The sequence below is a fragment of the Drosophila gunungcola genome, unplaced genomic scaffold (assembly GCF_025200985.1).
Source record: "Drosophila gunungcola strain Sukarami unplaced genomic scaffold, Dgunungcola_SK_2 000019F, whole genome shotgun sequence".
Taxonomy (NCBI): domain Eukaryota; kingdom Metazoa; phylum Arthropoda; class Insecta; order Diptera; family Drosophilidae; genus Drosophila; species Drosophila gunungcola.
Window position 1 is genome coordinate 1,261,456 of NW_026453201.1, and position 14,503 is coordinate 1,275,958.

General features: G+C 41.0%; 1 protein-coding gene across 1 annotated transcript; it reads right to left on the bottom strand.

Moving 5' to 3' along the window:
• Positions 1-1,382: 1,382 nt before the first annotated feature.
• On the bottom strand, positions 1,383-8,166 carry LOC128263835 (uncharacterized). Its single transcript, XM_052999112.1, has 2 exons — positions 7,710-8,166; positions 1,383-2,437 (listed from the first exon to the last, which is right to left on the bottom strand). The coding sequence occupies exon 2, from the start codon at positions 2,359-2,361 to the stop codon at positions 1,816-1,818; it is 546 nt and encodes a 181-aa protein (XP_052855072.1). The 5' UTR covers positions 2,362-2,437; positions 7,710-8,166; the 3' UTR covers positions 1,383-1,815.
• Positions 8,167-14,503: the final 6,337 nt, after the last annotated feature.

A 14,503-nucleotide genomic window follows, 5' to 3' on the forward strand; every position in this document is an offset into this window, starting at 1 on the left:
ATGGTCCTTGAGGCTATTTTTTGTACTAAAGCGAATTTGGAAAATTTGTCGATGCATGTGAGCAAAAAGGTCCGTTGAAAATATGTCGATATGAAGAACTTCCCCTGCACAAGAGGGTATTGGTGTTTGGCCGACCGTCTGTTTGGTGGGGTGGCGGCTGTACTTGGCCATGGAACAGATTCTACAATTTAATGTAACCTCCGATGATAGCTCAGTAATTATGATTTCCTTTTGTTCGGTTTTATCTGTTATGTCCTGCACAAAGCTTTTTGAGTATTTAAATGTTGTGCCTGGGAATAACTCGATTATCCTATGCTGAATAAAAGCTGGGACGGGGAGAGAGCAATATATCGCATTTACTACATCTGGATTTATTACATCTTGAATTGTATTAATCAGGCTATTGAGGTCCGAGAACTTTATTATGTGTCTCATTTTGTTTTTGAATAAAATAAAGTTGTCTACAGACGAACTGTCTCCTTCCTCAATTATAATTTGATTTCGGAAGCAGTTGACCGGGTTGTCGGTCGTGTCAATAGTGTAAGAAAGCGATTGCTCGCTATGTATCGTAGCCGCGTCCGATTCTGGTGTGTCTTGTAAGACGTTTATATTTTGGCGAGACAATGCGTCTGCTACAAGGTTTTCCTGGCCTGGTTTGTAAATTACCTTAGCTCCGTGATCGTCGATAATTCCTTTCCAACGTTTTAGCTTCGCATTGGGGTTTTTATCCGACACAGCGAATGTAAACGGCTGGTGATCATTATAAATGCGTAAGTCTTTTACTCCGTATAAGTAGTTGCGGAGGTTTTTAAGGGACCAGACTATGGCAAGTAGCTCGCTTTCGTTTGTTGCGAAGTTTTTTTCGTTATCACGTAACGTGCGAGATATCATGGTAATAGGGCGTCCCCCTTGGGACAATACCGCACCTAGACCGAGACCTGAAGCGTCCGTTGTTAAATCAAACGGCTTCGTAAAGTCAGGGTATGACAGAAGGACATCTTCTGATGCTAAGATTTCTCTTAACTTATGAAATGCTTCCCTCAGTTGTTTATTCATTTCGTTACAATTTTCCTCGATTAATACTTGCTTACTTTTCAATTTTTTTTCTTTTAGTATTCCTGTAAGGGGTCCTGCTATTGATAACAATAACTCGCTAACCCCAAAAAAGAGCGGAGATTGAAGAGGGTTTTTGGTAGAGGAAATTCTTTGAAAGCCTTGACCTTTACAGGTAAGGTTCGCAAGCCCCCTTTTGATACTATGAATCCCAAATATTCAATGTTATTTTTTAAAAACTTTGATTTTTCTTGGGACACTCTCATACCTGCCTCTAAGAGTTTCTCGAGAACCCAGTGAATATCATTAACCTGGTTGAAAATTTAATACTATTTTGTATTAATAACGCGAAAACTTTGTGAACGCAGTAGTTCGAGACGATTTTAATTTGCGAAACTTTGTGAAAACTATGTCGAAAGCGCGACGAAAAGGAGTGGCTACGATGACGTTCGATTGATCACTAACAATTATATTTCAATAATTTCTCTTAGAACCTAACTTATGCTACGGTGGCGAGAGACGGGGCGAATTCGCAAAAGCGAACAGACGAAAGCTTTATTGGCTCCCGCTCTCGCCCTACAACTAGTGATTTAAATACAAGCGCTGAGTGCGCAAACACCGCCCCCTCTGAAGGGACGACGTCCTTCAGCCCAGAACGGGCAACAGGGCCAGTCGGTGGACAGCTCGCCGATATTCGCCGTCCTGCGTCCTGACGTCCGCCACGCGAACCTTGCTATCGGCGCCGGCGTTCACCGCTACCACTCATCCGATCCTCCACTGCTGGGGCGGAAGGTTGTCTTCTGCGACGACGACGAGCGCTCCCACGACGAGGTTGGGCTCCCCCTGGTGCCACTTGGACCGCTGCTGGAGGCTGGAGATGTACTCCCGGGACCATCGCTGCCAAAACCTGTGCCTGAGAGACGAGACACCTCGCCATCGTCGCAAGCAGGTTAGGCTGATCTGGTCCGGGAGCGCCGCTGATGGTGGGGCCAGAAGAGGGCCGCCGATGAGCAGATGCCCGGGGGTCAGGGCCTCGCCGTCGTTCGGGTCGCTGCTTAGAGCGCCGAGGGGCCTGGAGTTGAGCACGGCCTCCACGCTGGTGAGCAGAGTTCCGAGCTCCTCCGCGGTCAAGAGGTCTTGGCCTAACGTCCGAAGGAACAGGTGCTTTGCAGACTTCACACCTGCCTCCCATAGTCCGCCGAAGTGCGGTGCTCTGGGCGGTATGAACGCAAACTCGCATCCTTTTTTTTGATGCGAATGTTTCGATACCGCCCCCTGCTCTTCCAGACGGGCTCGGAACTCTCTCATGTGGCGATCTGCGCCGACGAAATTGGTGGCGTTGTCGCACCACACCTTCTCCGGAATCCCGCGACGACTCACGAACCTTTGAAATGCCAACAAGAAAGCATCAGTGGTTAGGTCAGACACTAATTCTAAGTGGACCGCTTTGGACGCAAAACAGACGAACAAGGCCACGTACGACTTTTACGGTGGCTTACCACGGATACGATACGTTGTGCTGAAGGGACCACAAAAATCAACGCCACAAATATTGAACGGGCGGAGAGCTCGAAGTCTATCTACTGGCAAGTTTCCCATAATTTGCGTCAAAAGTTGCGGCTTACAGCGAAAGCAGCGCATGCACGACCGAACTGTTCGTCGGCAGACTTCTTGAGCATTAACTAGCCAGATTTTCTCGCGCAGACGACTTACGAGAGCTCGTGGGCCAGCGTGACAGTTCGTAACGTGCAGGTATGACACATAGGATCTGACGAACTGTGAGCTTTTAGACAGCAACAACGGGAATTTGGCTTCGTACGGGATAGGAGCATTCAATAACCGACCCCCAACTCGTAGCAATGTCGAGGATCACCAATCTAATTTATTTTCCTGAAGAAAAGGGTTTAACTTTTGAATATTCGTTGCTACCGGTTTATTCTTCCGAATTTTACTTATGTCGTCCCTGAACTCGTGAAATTGGACAACTTCGACAATTTTATCAAAAGCGAAATCCAGTTCTCTTGGCGAAACACTTTTTTCAAAGGGCTTCGACACCTTTCTGCACCTTTGAATAAAACGAAAAACCCACACGAAAACTCTCAGAAGCTTCAGGTGCGACGAAAAGGACTCTATTTTCTGAAGCATATAATTTGGCTCTGGGCTGACTACGAGAGCTATTGCCGATTTGCGTAGCTCCATCGACATTACATCAGCCGGCAGTTCGAAATGTTTATTTACAGGCCAATTATTTTCTGAGTCTAGCAAGAACGAAGGCCCACTGAACCAAATGGACGTTGTAAGCTCCTCTACGTCATATCCTCGGGACACTATATCTGCTGGGTTGACTTTCGTGGGAACGTGTCTCCAAATTGCTTTCTCCGACCACTCCTGAATTTCTGCAACCCGGTTCGAAACAAAAACCGACAACGACGAGGGATGGGTTTTAATCCAGTGTAAAGTGATCTCGGAGTCTGTCCACAGGAAAACATTCTCAATGGGAGAATTTAGCAATGGCCTGACACGATTATAGAGATCTGCTAAAAGGTGAGCTGCACACAGCTCAAGGCGAGGCAAAGTTTTCGTCTTGAGGGGAGCTACTTTCGATTTGGCGTCAATAAAGACACTTTCAAACCTTCAGCAGTATGAGTCCGAACGTAGATGCACGCTCCATACGCTCGCATGGAAGCGTCAGCGAAACCATGTATTTGAATCGGGACTTGTGGATCTGTGTTGACGAATCGCGATACCTTAATTTTAGGCAGCTGCAGAAGCGTCGCTTTAAACGTCTCCCACGACGTGAGCAACTGCATCGGTAGCGACTCGTCCCAATCTAATTTTCGAAGCCACAGTTCCTGCAACAACATCTTTGCCTTTGTGACCAAAGGACACAAGAGGCCAAGTGGGTCGAAAAGTCGCGCGAAGATCCAGGAAAGAGTCATCCAACCGAAATTGAAAGTAATCTTTAACCGGTAACCAAACCACGCCAAGGGTCTTGGTTACGTCTGAGTCTGCCATAAGTGGCATTACAGCGCTATCAGATGCGGATAACTCTGGGCAGTTTGAAAACCACTTTGCCAATTCAAAGCCTGCCTCTTGCAAGACCTGAGAAACTTCGTCTCGAAGGCTTTGCAGGTCCTCAACGCATCCGGCGCCAGTCAACAAATCGTCAACATAAAAATCATTCTGAATAACCTTTGCGGCTTTTGGATAAATTGCTTGCGCCATCTCTCCTACCCGCATTAAACACCGAATCGCCAAAAAGGGGGCTAGGCGAAGTTCCATATGTAACGGTGTTCAACTTAAAGATTTTCAGGGACTCAGAAGGATCTCGTCTCCATACTATGAGCTGGAAGTTACGATCAGCTTCGTCCACCATCACTTGGCGATACATCTTTTTGACGTCGGCCGCAAGGGCAAACTTATGCAATCTAAACCGAAGCAGCGTCGAGTACAGCTCCTCTTAAATAGTTGGGCCTACCATCAAGATGTCATTCAACGCTACCTGCGTAGAAGTACGGCTCGATGCATCGAAAACTACTCTCAACTTAGTTGAAGTACTTTGTGGCCATAAAACGCATTGGTGCGGAATGAAATAGTGCGGAGTATTCGGAATTTTGTCATTGGTGGAGGACATGTGGCCAAGTGAAACATATTCCTCCATGAATTCAATATACATCTTCTTCAGCGAAGGGTCCTTTGACAATTTCCTTTCTAGCGACAAAAATCTACGTTCCGCAACTTCGTATGACGAACCAAGAGTATTTGGGTCAGATTTAAACGGCAAACGAACCGAAAATCTAGCGGACGACAATCTTTGAGTATTTTTCTCAAAGTGTTGTTGACAGAGTTGTTGCTCAGGAGTATGGACTTTAGCCTTGGGCGGCAAGTCCTCCACAGACCAAAATTTCTGCAGGGTTGTGTCAATTGACTCCAACGCTTCCTCCTGGCAGCTGAGATGTACCATTTTTTCAGCGTTTTTATTATTTTCAGAGGCACATCTGCCTGACACTATCCAGCCCAGAACTGTCTTTTGTAGGATGGGGAATGCTTTATCTGGCCAATAGATAAAAGTTCAAAGAATGTTTCAGCGCCGATAAGCATATCTATTTTTTGGGACTTGAAGAAGAATGGATCTGCCAACTGAATATTTTCAGGCACCCTCCACCCGCTGGTGTTCACCGCTTGATCCGGATGATAACCAGAAATATTTTTCATAATCCAAAAATCGGACGACAATTGGCTGTTCCCTACTCGCGACTTCACAATCGTGTGTATTTTTTTTGTGGCTTGGGCATTAGTTCCACCAATGCCTCGCAAGCTCGTGCACACGTCCTCTCTTGTAATTTTGAGCCTCTGAGCGAGCTCGTCGGTTACAAAGTTTATTTGTGAACCAGAGTCGAGCAACGCTCGAGCTAATACAAACTCGCCGCTTTTTGTTTGGACGCTCACAACAGTAGTTGCAAGAATGGCTCGATCCGATGCATTCGCATGCAAAACATGCGAAGTGGATGGAGACTCCTGCATGAGCGTGGGCTGAGAAGGAGGTGGCAACGCGAGATTTGTGTTTGGGGCATATATATGTAGCAAAGTGTGATGTGAGGAATTGCACACTCTACATCTGTTCGATTTGCATTTTTTGACAGTGTGACCCTTTCTTAAACAGTTAATGCATAAGGGTGCTCTTTTAGCGAAATCGAATCTTTGCTGAACTGTCAGGGCTGCGAAGGAAGCGCAGTTTCCAATCTGATGTTCAGCTGAGTTGCAATACATGCATTGAACAGAGTCGTTCCTGGCAGCGACAAACGAAAAACTCCTATTTCCATTCTTCTTAGGGTTAGATTGGGTCTGCTGAACAGTTTTGGGCTTGGAAGCCTCTTCTGCTACCATGTGTTGGTATCGCCTGTTGAGGGCCGCCTCACATTCGATCCAAAGTGGAAGCGAAGTATAATCTAACTGTTCTTCCCATTTTCTTTTAGTTCCTGCATCGACCTTGCTCATTACCAGATGTATTAAAATGGCATTGGTAATGCGTCTATCATCCCCAATAGACAGCAAGGAGTCATACAAGGCTGTGACCGTGTCGATGAGGGTTCCCAAGGCTGTAGCTGAAGGCTGGGAAATTTTTTGCAAATTAAAAAGTGTCGATATGTTGTCAAAAAAATAAGACAATCATTATCGTACACCCGCTTCAGGCTAGCAAGGGCTTTGGGATAATTTTCCGCAGTGACTTGGAAGGCCCTAACTGTTCCTAAAGCGTCTCCAGCTAAACACGAAATTAAATGATTGAATTTTTCAATATCGTGTAAAGTGTCATCTTTGTCAACGAAAGTTTCGAAAAGGCTTATAAAATTTTTAAATTCGGAGTGTTTTCCGCTAAAAGTTGGGAGAGCAACGCTCGGCAGACGGCATTGAGGCGGGCGATTTGCTGGCGGAGCGGATTTCTCGATATTATTTTGTTTGGACTTATTTAAAATTGAAATCAGCAATGACTTTGTCATTACGGCCCTCTCTTCCAACTCTTCGCGGTATACATCTTTTGTATCTTTCACTTCTATTTGGTTTTGCAAAAGTGAAGCATTTTCAATGTGCGTATTTAGAATCTCTAATCGACACTCAAGCTCGACCGGATTTATAGATAATTTAGCTTCTTTTAAGTGGCGATAAGTTCGGTTAATACTATTCATGCAAACATCTCGTTGGTGTTTAAGCTCTTCGATATCCTTAGTTGACATTGCGTTTATTTGTATTTATTTGGTTGGTATCGAAGAGGTGTTAAATATTTATTTTTATTAAATTATTTATTTGTTAAATAATAAAATAAAAAATCAACGAGTAATATACCGATCGCACACGGTGTAAGGGAGCTAAGTGTCGAGAGAATTACAGCGAAAAATCTAAATCGGGTTTTTATATTTTTTATATAAACCCTGCGACAGTATATGCCGCCCGCACGCACTGTAGGAGAGCTACCGCTTAAGCTCAAGCGTACCGAAAAAACGAACAAACGTTTAGGCAGACCGAAAATTGCACTGCTGCAGCGATCGAGAACGAAAACGACAAAAGATAACTCGAAATAGCGGCAGCGGTGTCGGTGTGCGTGTGTATGTGTACGCGGCTAGCGGCTCTTCCTATGCAGATGCTAACGGAGAATGATACACCGACCGATAACTAAGGGCAACGAATGTATAAGCCTGACGCCAAAATGCGCGCAAAATTATGAAAAGCGCGGAAAAATTGGAAAAGCGCGGGAAAATTCTGAAAAGCGCGGGAAATGTTCGGACAAACTGCGGCGAAAGTTATTGCCGCTAATTTTCTGAGAGCTACACTTTTCACAATTTGCACTTTTTTCCAGCTATTTTTATTTATACCCTAAATTGGTGCTCACTACGACGAAAGTTGGGGGAATTAAGTTCGCACTAATTGGGTCGACGACGAATATTTTATTGCTTGTTTTTTGGCCAAAGCGATTCACATATAATTCGAAATATATTATGTTTATTGTAGAATTTTGGTTGTTAGTGCATGCAAATTTTTATTTCTTGGTTAGAATGCTCACTATCTACCGATTTTTACACGAATGCAAAAAGTTGAAAGATGGGCCAAAACACAATTGACAAAACGCCACAGATTAACTTTCAACTTTTGGCACTCTATACCTGGATGGCCGACTTGATAATTGCAACTTCCTTTTTGACTTCCATTTGGCGGCAGCAGCAAATTGAGCAATTAAATTTGCCGAAACGTCAGGCGCAACTTCAAGAACGGCAGAAAATTTCCAGCGACGAAATTATTGAATTTAATTTATTGGCCGCACCGACACGAATAAATTGGTTTTTGTTGTTATTGTTTATAGTTTTTCACCGAAAAAAATATTAAAACTCGCGAACTCTACTGCTGATCACGTCGGGGTCACCATGAAAATTTAATGCTATTTTGTATTAACAACGCGAAAACTTGTGAACGCAGTAGTTCGAGACGATTTTAATTGCGAAACTTGTGAAAACCATGTCGAAAGCGCGACGAAAAGGAGTGGCTACGATGACGTTCGATTGATCACTAACAATTATATTTCAATAATTTCTCTTAGAACCTAACTTATGCTACGGTGGCGAGAGACGGTTCGAATTCGCAAGAGCGAACAGACGAAAGCTTTATTGGCTCCCGCTCTCGCCCTACAACTAGTGATTTAAATACAAGCGCTGAGTGCGCAAACAATGGTCCTCCTTTGTCTGAGAAAAAATTATTACATCATCAACATACACATAGCATGTTTTTGAAATTTTTGTCCGTAATACATCATCAATAGCCCTTTGAAAAATGCTCGGAGCATTTTGTAGGCCAAACGCAATCTACAAAATTCATATTTACCGTTATTTATTGAAAAATCCTTTTTTTTTATCCCTTTCCGCCAGTTCTATCTGGTGGAAGCTTTATTTAAGATCAAGTGTTGTTAAAAATATAGATTTGCCCATATTTGACAATATGGTAAAAATCGCAGGAATGGGATATCTATCGGTAACTGTTTTCTGATTTAATTTTCTGAATTTTTTGTCGTCTCTATTGCCGTTTATTGCCGCCTCTATGTTCGCGATTTGATCGGCCTGCATTTCTTGCGAAAGGGTCTCTATCCGTTCGGGACTTTCAAGAACATTTTTTTTTAATACAATTTGACTTCTACTGGTCGATGGGGTGAAGGCCTCTTCTTGGTTTTATTTTTCTCCTTATTTACTTTGCTTGTTAATAACCTCTTATATTCTTCTAGGAGTATGAATACCTCCGAGGATGAAATACCTCCGACGAGCTAGGGGCGTCGTTTCTGTACATGAGTTAGAGCTTTCTTTTTTATCTTCGAGAAAAACCCGTTTAATAATTTCGGGTTAAAAATTGAAAAAACATTTAATGAAGTTTTTGTTACGTTGGTTTAACACGCAATACTAGTTTAAATACGAAAATAAAAAAAATGTTTTTTATTAAACAAAAATTTTAATAAACAAATTGTTATACCTTTAAAGGTAAAAAATGTATTTGGATTGTTTAACTATTTAAAGGAATCTTGAATATTTATTTCAAGAAATTCTAACAGGAAAAATATTCCCAGTGTAGCTTTTACAAATGATTTATTTATTTTACCGTATTTTTAAATAAATACTTTTAATGAAAGAGACAGACAACAAAAAATTCTAAAGATTTTTTCTTTAAACTTTAAGTTTTGTTTCTTCCTGCAAAATTATACACACAGACATTTATTCGTATTTTATATTTATTTAAGTTTTCTACTGAAAATTTTGCGAATAATAAAAACAGCCTACTTACATTTTTTGTTAGTGCAGCTTTTTGTATTCCGATCCCTCGAGCGGGGCGAGGGGGCTGATTGCTGGCGGCGACTGCTGCTGACGATTGCTATCTCTCGAGCGGGGCGAGGGGCTGGTTGCTGGCGGCGACTGCTGCTGTCGATTGCTATCCCTCGAGCGGGGCGAGGGGGCTGGTTGCTGGCGGCGACTGCTGCTGTCGATTGCTATCCGTCGAGCGGGGAGAGGGGGCTGGTTGCTGGCGGTGACTGCTGCTCACGATCGCTATCCCTCGTGCGGGGCGAGGGGTAAAAAGGTGCGCTGACAACGACTGCTGACGGCGACTGTGACTGCGACTGCTGACGGCGAATGCGGCTGCGACTGCTGACGGCGACTGCGGCTGCGACTGCTGACGGCGACTGCGGCTGCGACTGCAGACGGCGACGACTGCTGATTTATCAAGCGGGCGAGGGGTATTTTTTTTTAAATTTGTTGGCTCAATTTTTTGGCTAGAATTTTTTCACACTTTTTTTTATTAACTGCCTACTTTTGGTAGGGGTCCGATTTCCCGGGTATTGGTATAATAAAACTTCGCGCGATTTTTTCGATTAAACTTCCGTTTACTGTTCTCTTTTTATACCCTTGCAGAGGGTATTATAATTTCAGTCAAAAGTTTGCAACGCAATGGAGGAGACATCTCCGACCCTATAAAGTATTTAAGAAGGGGCAGTTCTCCCTCGCAATTTGTCCAGCCTGCATTTCTTCTGTGTTCTGGGTTCATGCGTTTTTAAAGTCAAGAACACTGTCTCGGATGTGTGGTACCCTGCTGGTCGATGGGTGACTGATTTGCCTGATTTCTGCCTTTCTACTCTTGTCTTCAAAAGTTTTTTGGATTCTTCTAGAACTTCTTCGTCTGATGAGACGTTGTCGCTATTCCTATACATGGGTCAGTATAAAAAAAAATATCGCGTGTGCCACAAATTCAATCGAGGGTTTGTTTAAAAAAATTTTTAGCACCTATTATTTTTTGCAACAAAATTTAAATGAACGCTTTATTAAAAAAATGTTTTGTATTTTTTGTGACGGAAATTAGGCATCAAAAATACAAATTTTTTATTACTAAAAATTCTCCAAAATATATAATTGGTTTATTTTATTTTTGCACAATTTAGCATAGGAAAATTTAAAATTTATTCGATTTTAAGTGTCAACGAAATTTATTTTTGAAATATTTGCATTAGCGAACACTTAGGACAAAAAGCCTACTCACATGTTCTTATATTTATTTCGTCTTCGAGTTCTATGTTTTGCCGACGGCTTTTGCCGCCACTGGTCCTTCCGCTGTCGCTGCCGCTGCCGTTGTAGCTGCCGCCGCTGTCGCTCCCGCTGCTGTTTTCGCTGCTGCCGACGCTGTTGTCGCTGCTGCTGCCGCTGCTGTTTTCTTCTTAGGGAAGAATTTTTTGCAATTCCCGTTGCAGATTTCGGGTTTTTTTCCACTTGTTAAGAGGAATTTTTTAGACTTTGGGTTGCAGATTTTGGATTTCTTCCACTTGTTAAGAGGAATTTTTTAGATTTTGCTGATTTTGAGTTTCTTCCACTTTTTTAGAGGAGTTTTTTAGATTTTGTGTTGCAGATTTTGAATTTATTCCACTTAGATTTTGGGTTGCAGATTTTGGATTTCTTCCACTTGTTTAGATTTTGGGTTGCAGACTTTGGGTTTCTTCCAATTGTTAAGAGGAATTTTTTTCAGTTTTCCTTCACTTTGTTAAAAGTTTTAGGAAATATTATGGTTTGATTTTTGTATTTTTCTAGTGCCAGTTCTTGACCGCACTTTTAATTATATTTTCACTTGTACTTATTGCATTGGATCGCGTGAGACGTTGATTTTAATTTTGCTTTTTACTTTCGCTTGCAATTTCTTGCACTTGGATCGCGTGAGTGTCGTTGACTTGGGCGACAATTATAAAACCGTTAAGTATTTATTTAATATTTTTATTTATTTCCTTAGGCCCGTAAGGACATAGGTAATTTTATGCCGAGTTAATTCTCTGGAGTACAATTTTTGACTAAACTAAATAACCCATCCAACTGCAGCTTAAGGCCTTTGCGAGGCTGCAGCGCTGTCGCCAAGGTGCCGGGTCAGCGTTTTGTCCCTGCCCTAGCGATCACTCGCTCCGCGAGTGCTCTGGTCTGACTCCGGGCACTTGCACCCGGAACGCGCGGTCAGCGGATTCCTCGCCGAGCGTGCAGGCCTCCGGATATGGTCTGCAACTCGACAGTTTCTTCTCTTGGGAACTGCCTGTGCTAACTTATATTCTTGATCAGCATCACTAGGAGAGTCGATCTAGCCATGTCCGTCTGTCCCATAGGAACAATCGAAAAAATAAATTTGAAAAAATTATAACTTTTCTGTTTTTAAATTTTTTTTAGTTCTCGACATATAGTAATGGTTAAATATTTCGGAATTACGGTTTAAATTTCATCAAAATCGGACGACTATATCATAAAGCTCCCATAGGAACAATCGGAAAAATAAATAAAACAAGAAGGGAAGCAAGCTTCGGCAAGCCGAAGTTTATATACCCTTGCAGCTATTGCAAGAATTAAATATTTTTGAAAACATTAAAATTATGATTAACTTGCGTATATGTCTAAAAACATTGAAGCAATGATGATTTGCAGCTCAATTATTAGATAGTTATTTTATATAACTTTATTATTTCTATGGGAGCTATATGATATAGTCGTCCGATTTTGATGAAATTTAAAACGTAATTCTGAAATATTTAACCATTACTATATTTCGAAGAACTAATAGGAAAAATTTAAAAACACCAAAGTTATAATTTTTTTTTTTTTTATATTTTTATGATTTTTCCTATGGGAGCTATATGCTATAGTCGTCCGATTTTGATGAAATTTAAACCGTAATTCTGAAATATTTAACCATTACTATATGTCGAAGAACTAAAAAAAAAATTAAAATAACAGAAAAGTAATCATTTTTTTTCATTTATTTTTCCGATTGTTCCTATGGGAGCTATATGCTTTTGTCGTCCGATCTGGCTCGTTCCGACTTATAACAACCTGCAATAGAAAGACAACTTTTGAAAAAGTTTTATGCAGATAGCTTTAAAACTGAGAGACTAGTTTGCGTAGAAACGGACGGACAGACGGACATGGCTAGATCGACTCGCCTAGTGATGCTGATCAAGAATATATATACTTTATAGGGTCGGAGATGTCTCCTTCACTGCGTTGCAAACTTCTGACTGAAATTATAATACCCTCTGCAAGGGTATACAAAATTTAACTGTGGTGCCTTAAAATTTTTTTTTAGATCTTCGACATATAGTAACAGTTAAATATTTCAGAATTACGGTTTCATTCAAATCGGACTACTATATCATATAGCTCCCACGGACACAATAAAAAAATTTAAACATTTGTAATTGTAACTTTGTAATTGTAACTTTTTTATTTTGTAATTTTTCTTTTTTAATTCTTTTTGTCTTATTATTAATTTGACAGTTCAGAATCACGCTTTTAATTTTATTAAATTCGGAAAACGATATCATATAGCTGCCACAGGAACAATCGAATAATTAAGCTGCAAATCATCATAGCTTCAATGTTTTTAAACATATACGCAAGTAAATCATAATTTTAATGTTTTCAAGAATATTTAGTTTTTGCAAAAGCTGCAAGGGTATATGAACTTCGGCTTGCCGAAGCTTGCTTCCTTTCTTTTTTTATTTAATTAACTTATTTATTATTTTCTTTTTTAGTGAGTTCTTTTATTTTCACGTTATGGCGCCATTTACTTTTAGACCGTTTTATATTTTTGGTTAATGTTATTTATTACTCTCAAGCAAAGGGTTGGATATATAAAGGTTTATCTTTACACAGATATGGCTGCGGAGTACGAAACTTAGACTAACTTAAGGTTCTGATCCGGCCACAGCTTGAGGTCTTTGCCTGCTAGCAGCGCTGTCACTAAAATGCAAGGTCAGCACTTGGTATCCAGCGATCATTCGCTGAGCGCATGTTCCCTGCGCTGCCGCTAAAGAGCCGGGTCAGCATTTGGTATCAGGCGATGGGGCGATGGCACCCTAATCGTGCTGCCTGTGTTAGCCACCGGATATGACCTGCAACCCGACAAACTCATGGGAACTTGGCGTTTTAACTTGCATGCACACTACACACCGCTACACATGCTTCGTGGCGGATGCAAGCCGCAACTGCAAAGAATACGTGTTTTTATTGAACCTTAACTGGCGCAGAAGTTTACAAAAAATAGTTAAACAGCGACCCCGGGAAATAAAAGTGACAAACAACAGAAATATTAAAAAAAATTTAGTGCAATGGCAAATATTAAAATAAAGTCAAAAACTTATAAGATAAATACGTGCAGTTTTAAATCAACGAAAATTTTATTGAGTGTTTTGCGTTTTCTCAAATTTTTACGACAATGATGAATACCACCTAGAAATAAAAAAATTTTTTATTATTATTACAAAAAAAAAACCCATAAGAAATGAAGTGAAAAGAAGCAGTGATTCAGACTCAAAAAAAATATGAAAAACAGACATATCTGAGAAATAAAGAAAATTCGTGCTACCCTAAAATTAGTTTTGTGTGAAAAAAAAGGAAAACGAAACAAAAAAAATCAGACACCAATTAAAATAAATAACATCGATCTCATCCGGGAAATCAGCAAATAAATAAAAAATAAATAATAATACATACATTAATACAAATTTTTACAGTTTAAGTACAATAACAGAAAACTATTTAATTTTCAGAAAAATTTTAATATTATCAAAAAATTCCATAAACTCCCATGTCCAAACTTAGATTTCTACTCTATAAAAAAGGAACAGACAGGCAAGTTAGTATATAAAACATAACGAGGAAGAATTAACAAAGGCAAGCCCCAACCTAAATATACCCCCACTACCCCAACAATCAGCTGGGAGTTCGCTTAACATAAACCGCCCTTGATAAATTTGTTCAACCAAATGAGAATCCCAGAACCAATAACACAATTGCAGACATTCCCGGGAGACGCCGATACACTTGCCCATTTTATTACTGATGTGGAAGATGTACTCCTTCTTTTGCGAGGAACTGATCAGACTCCTATGGGCAGCATCTACCTC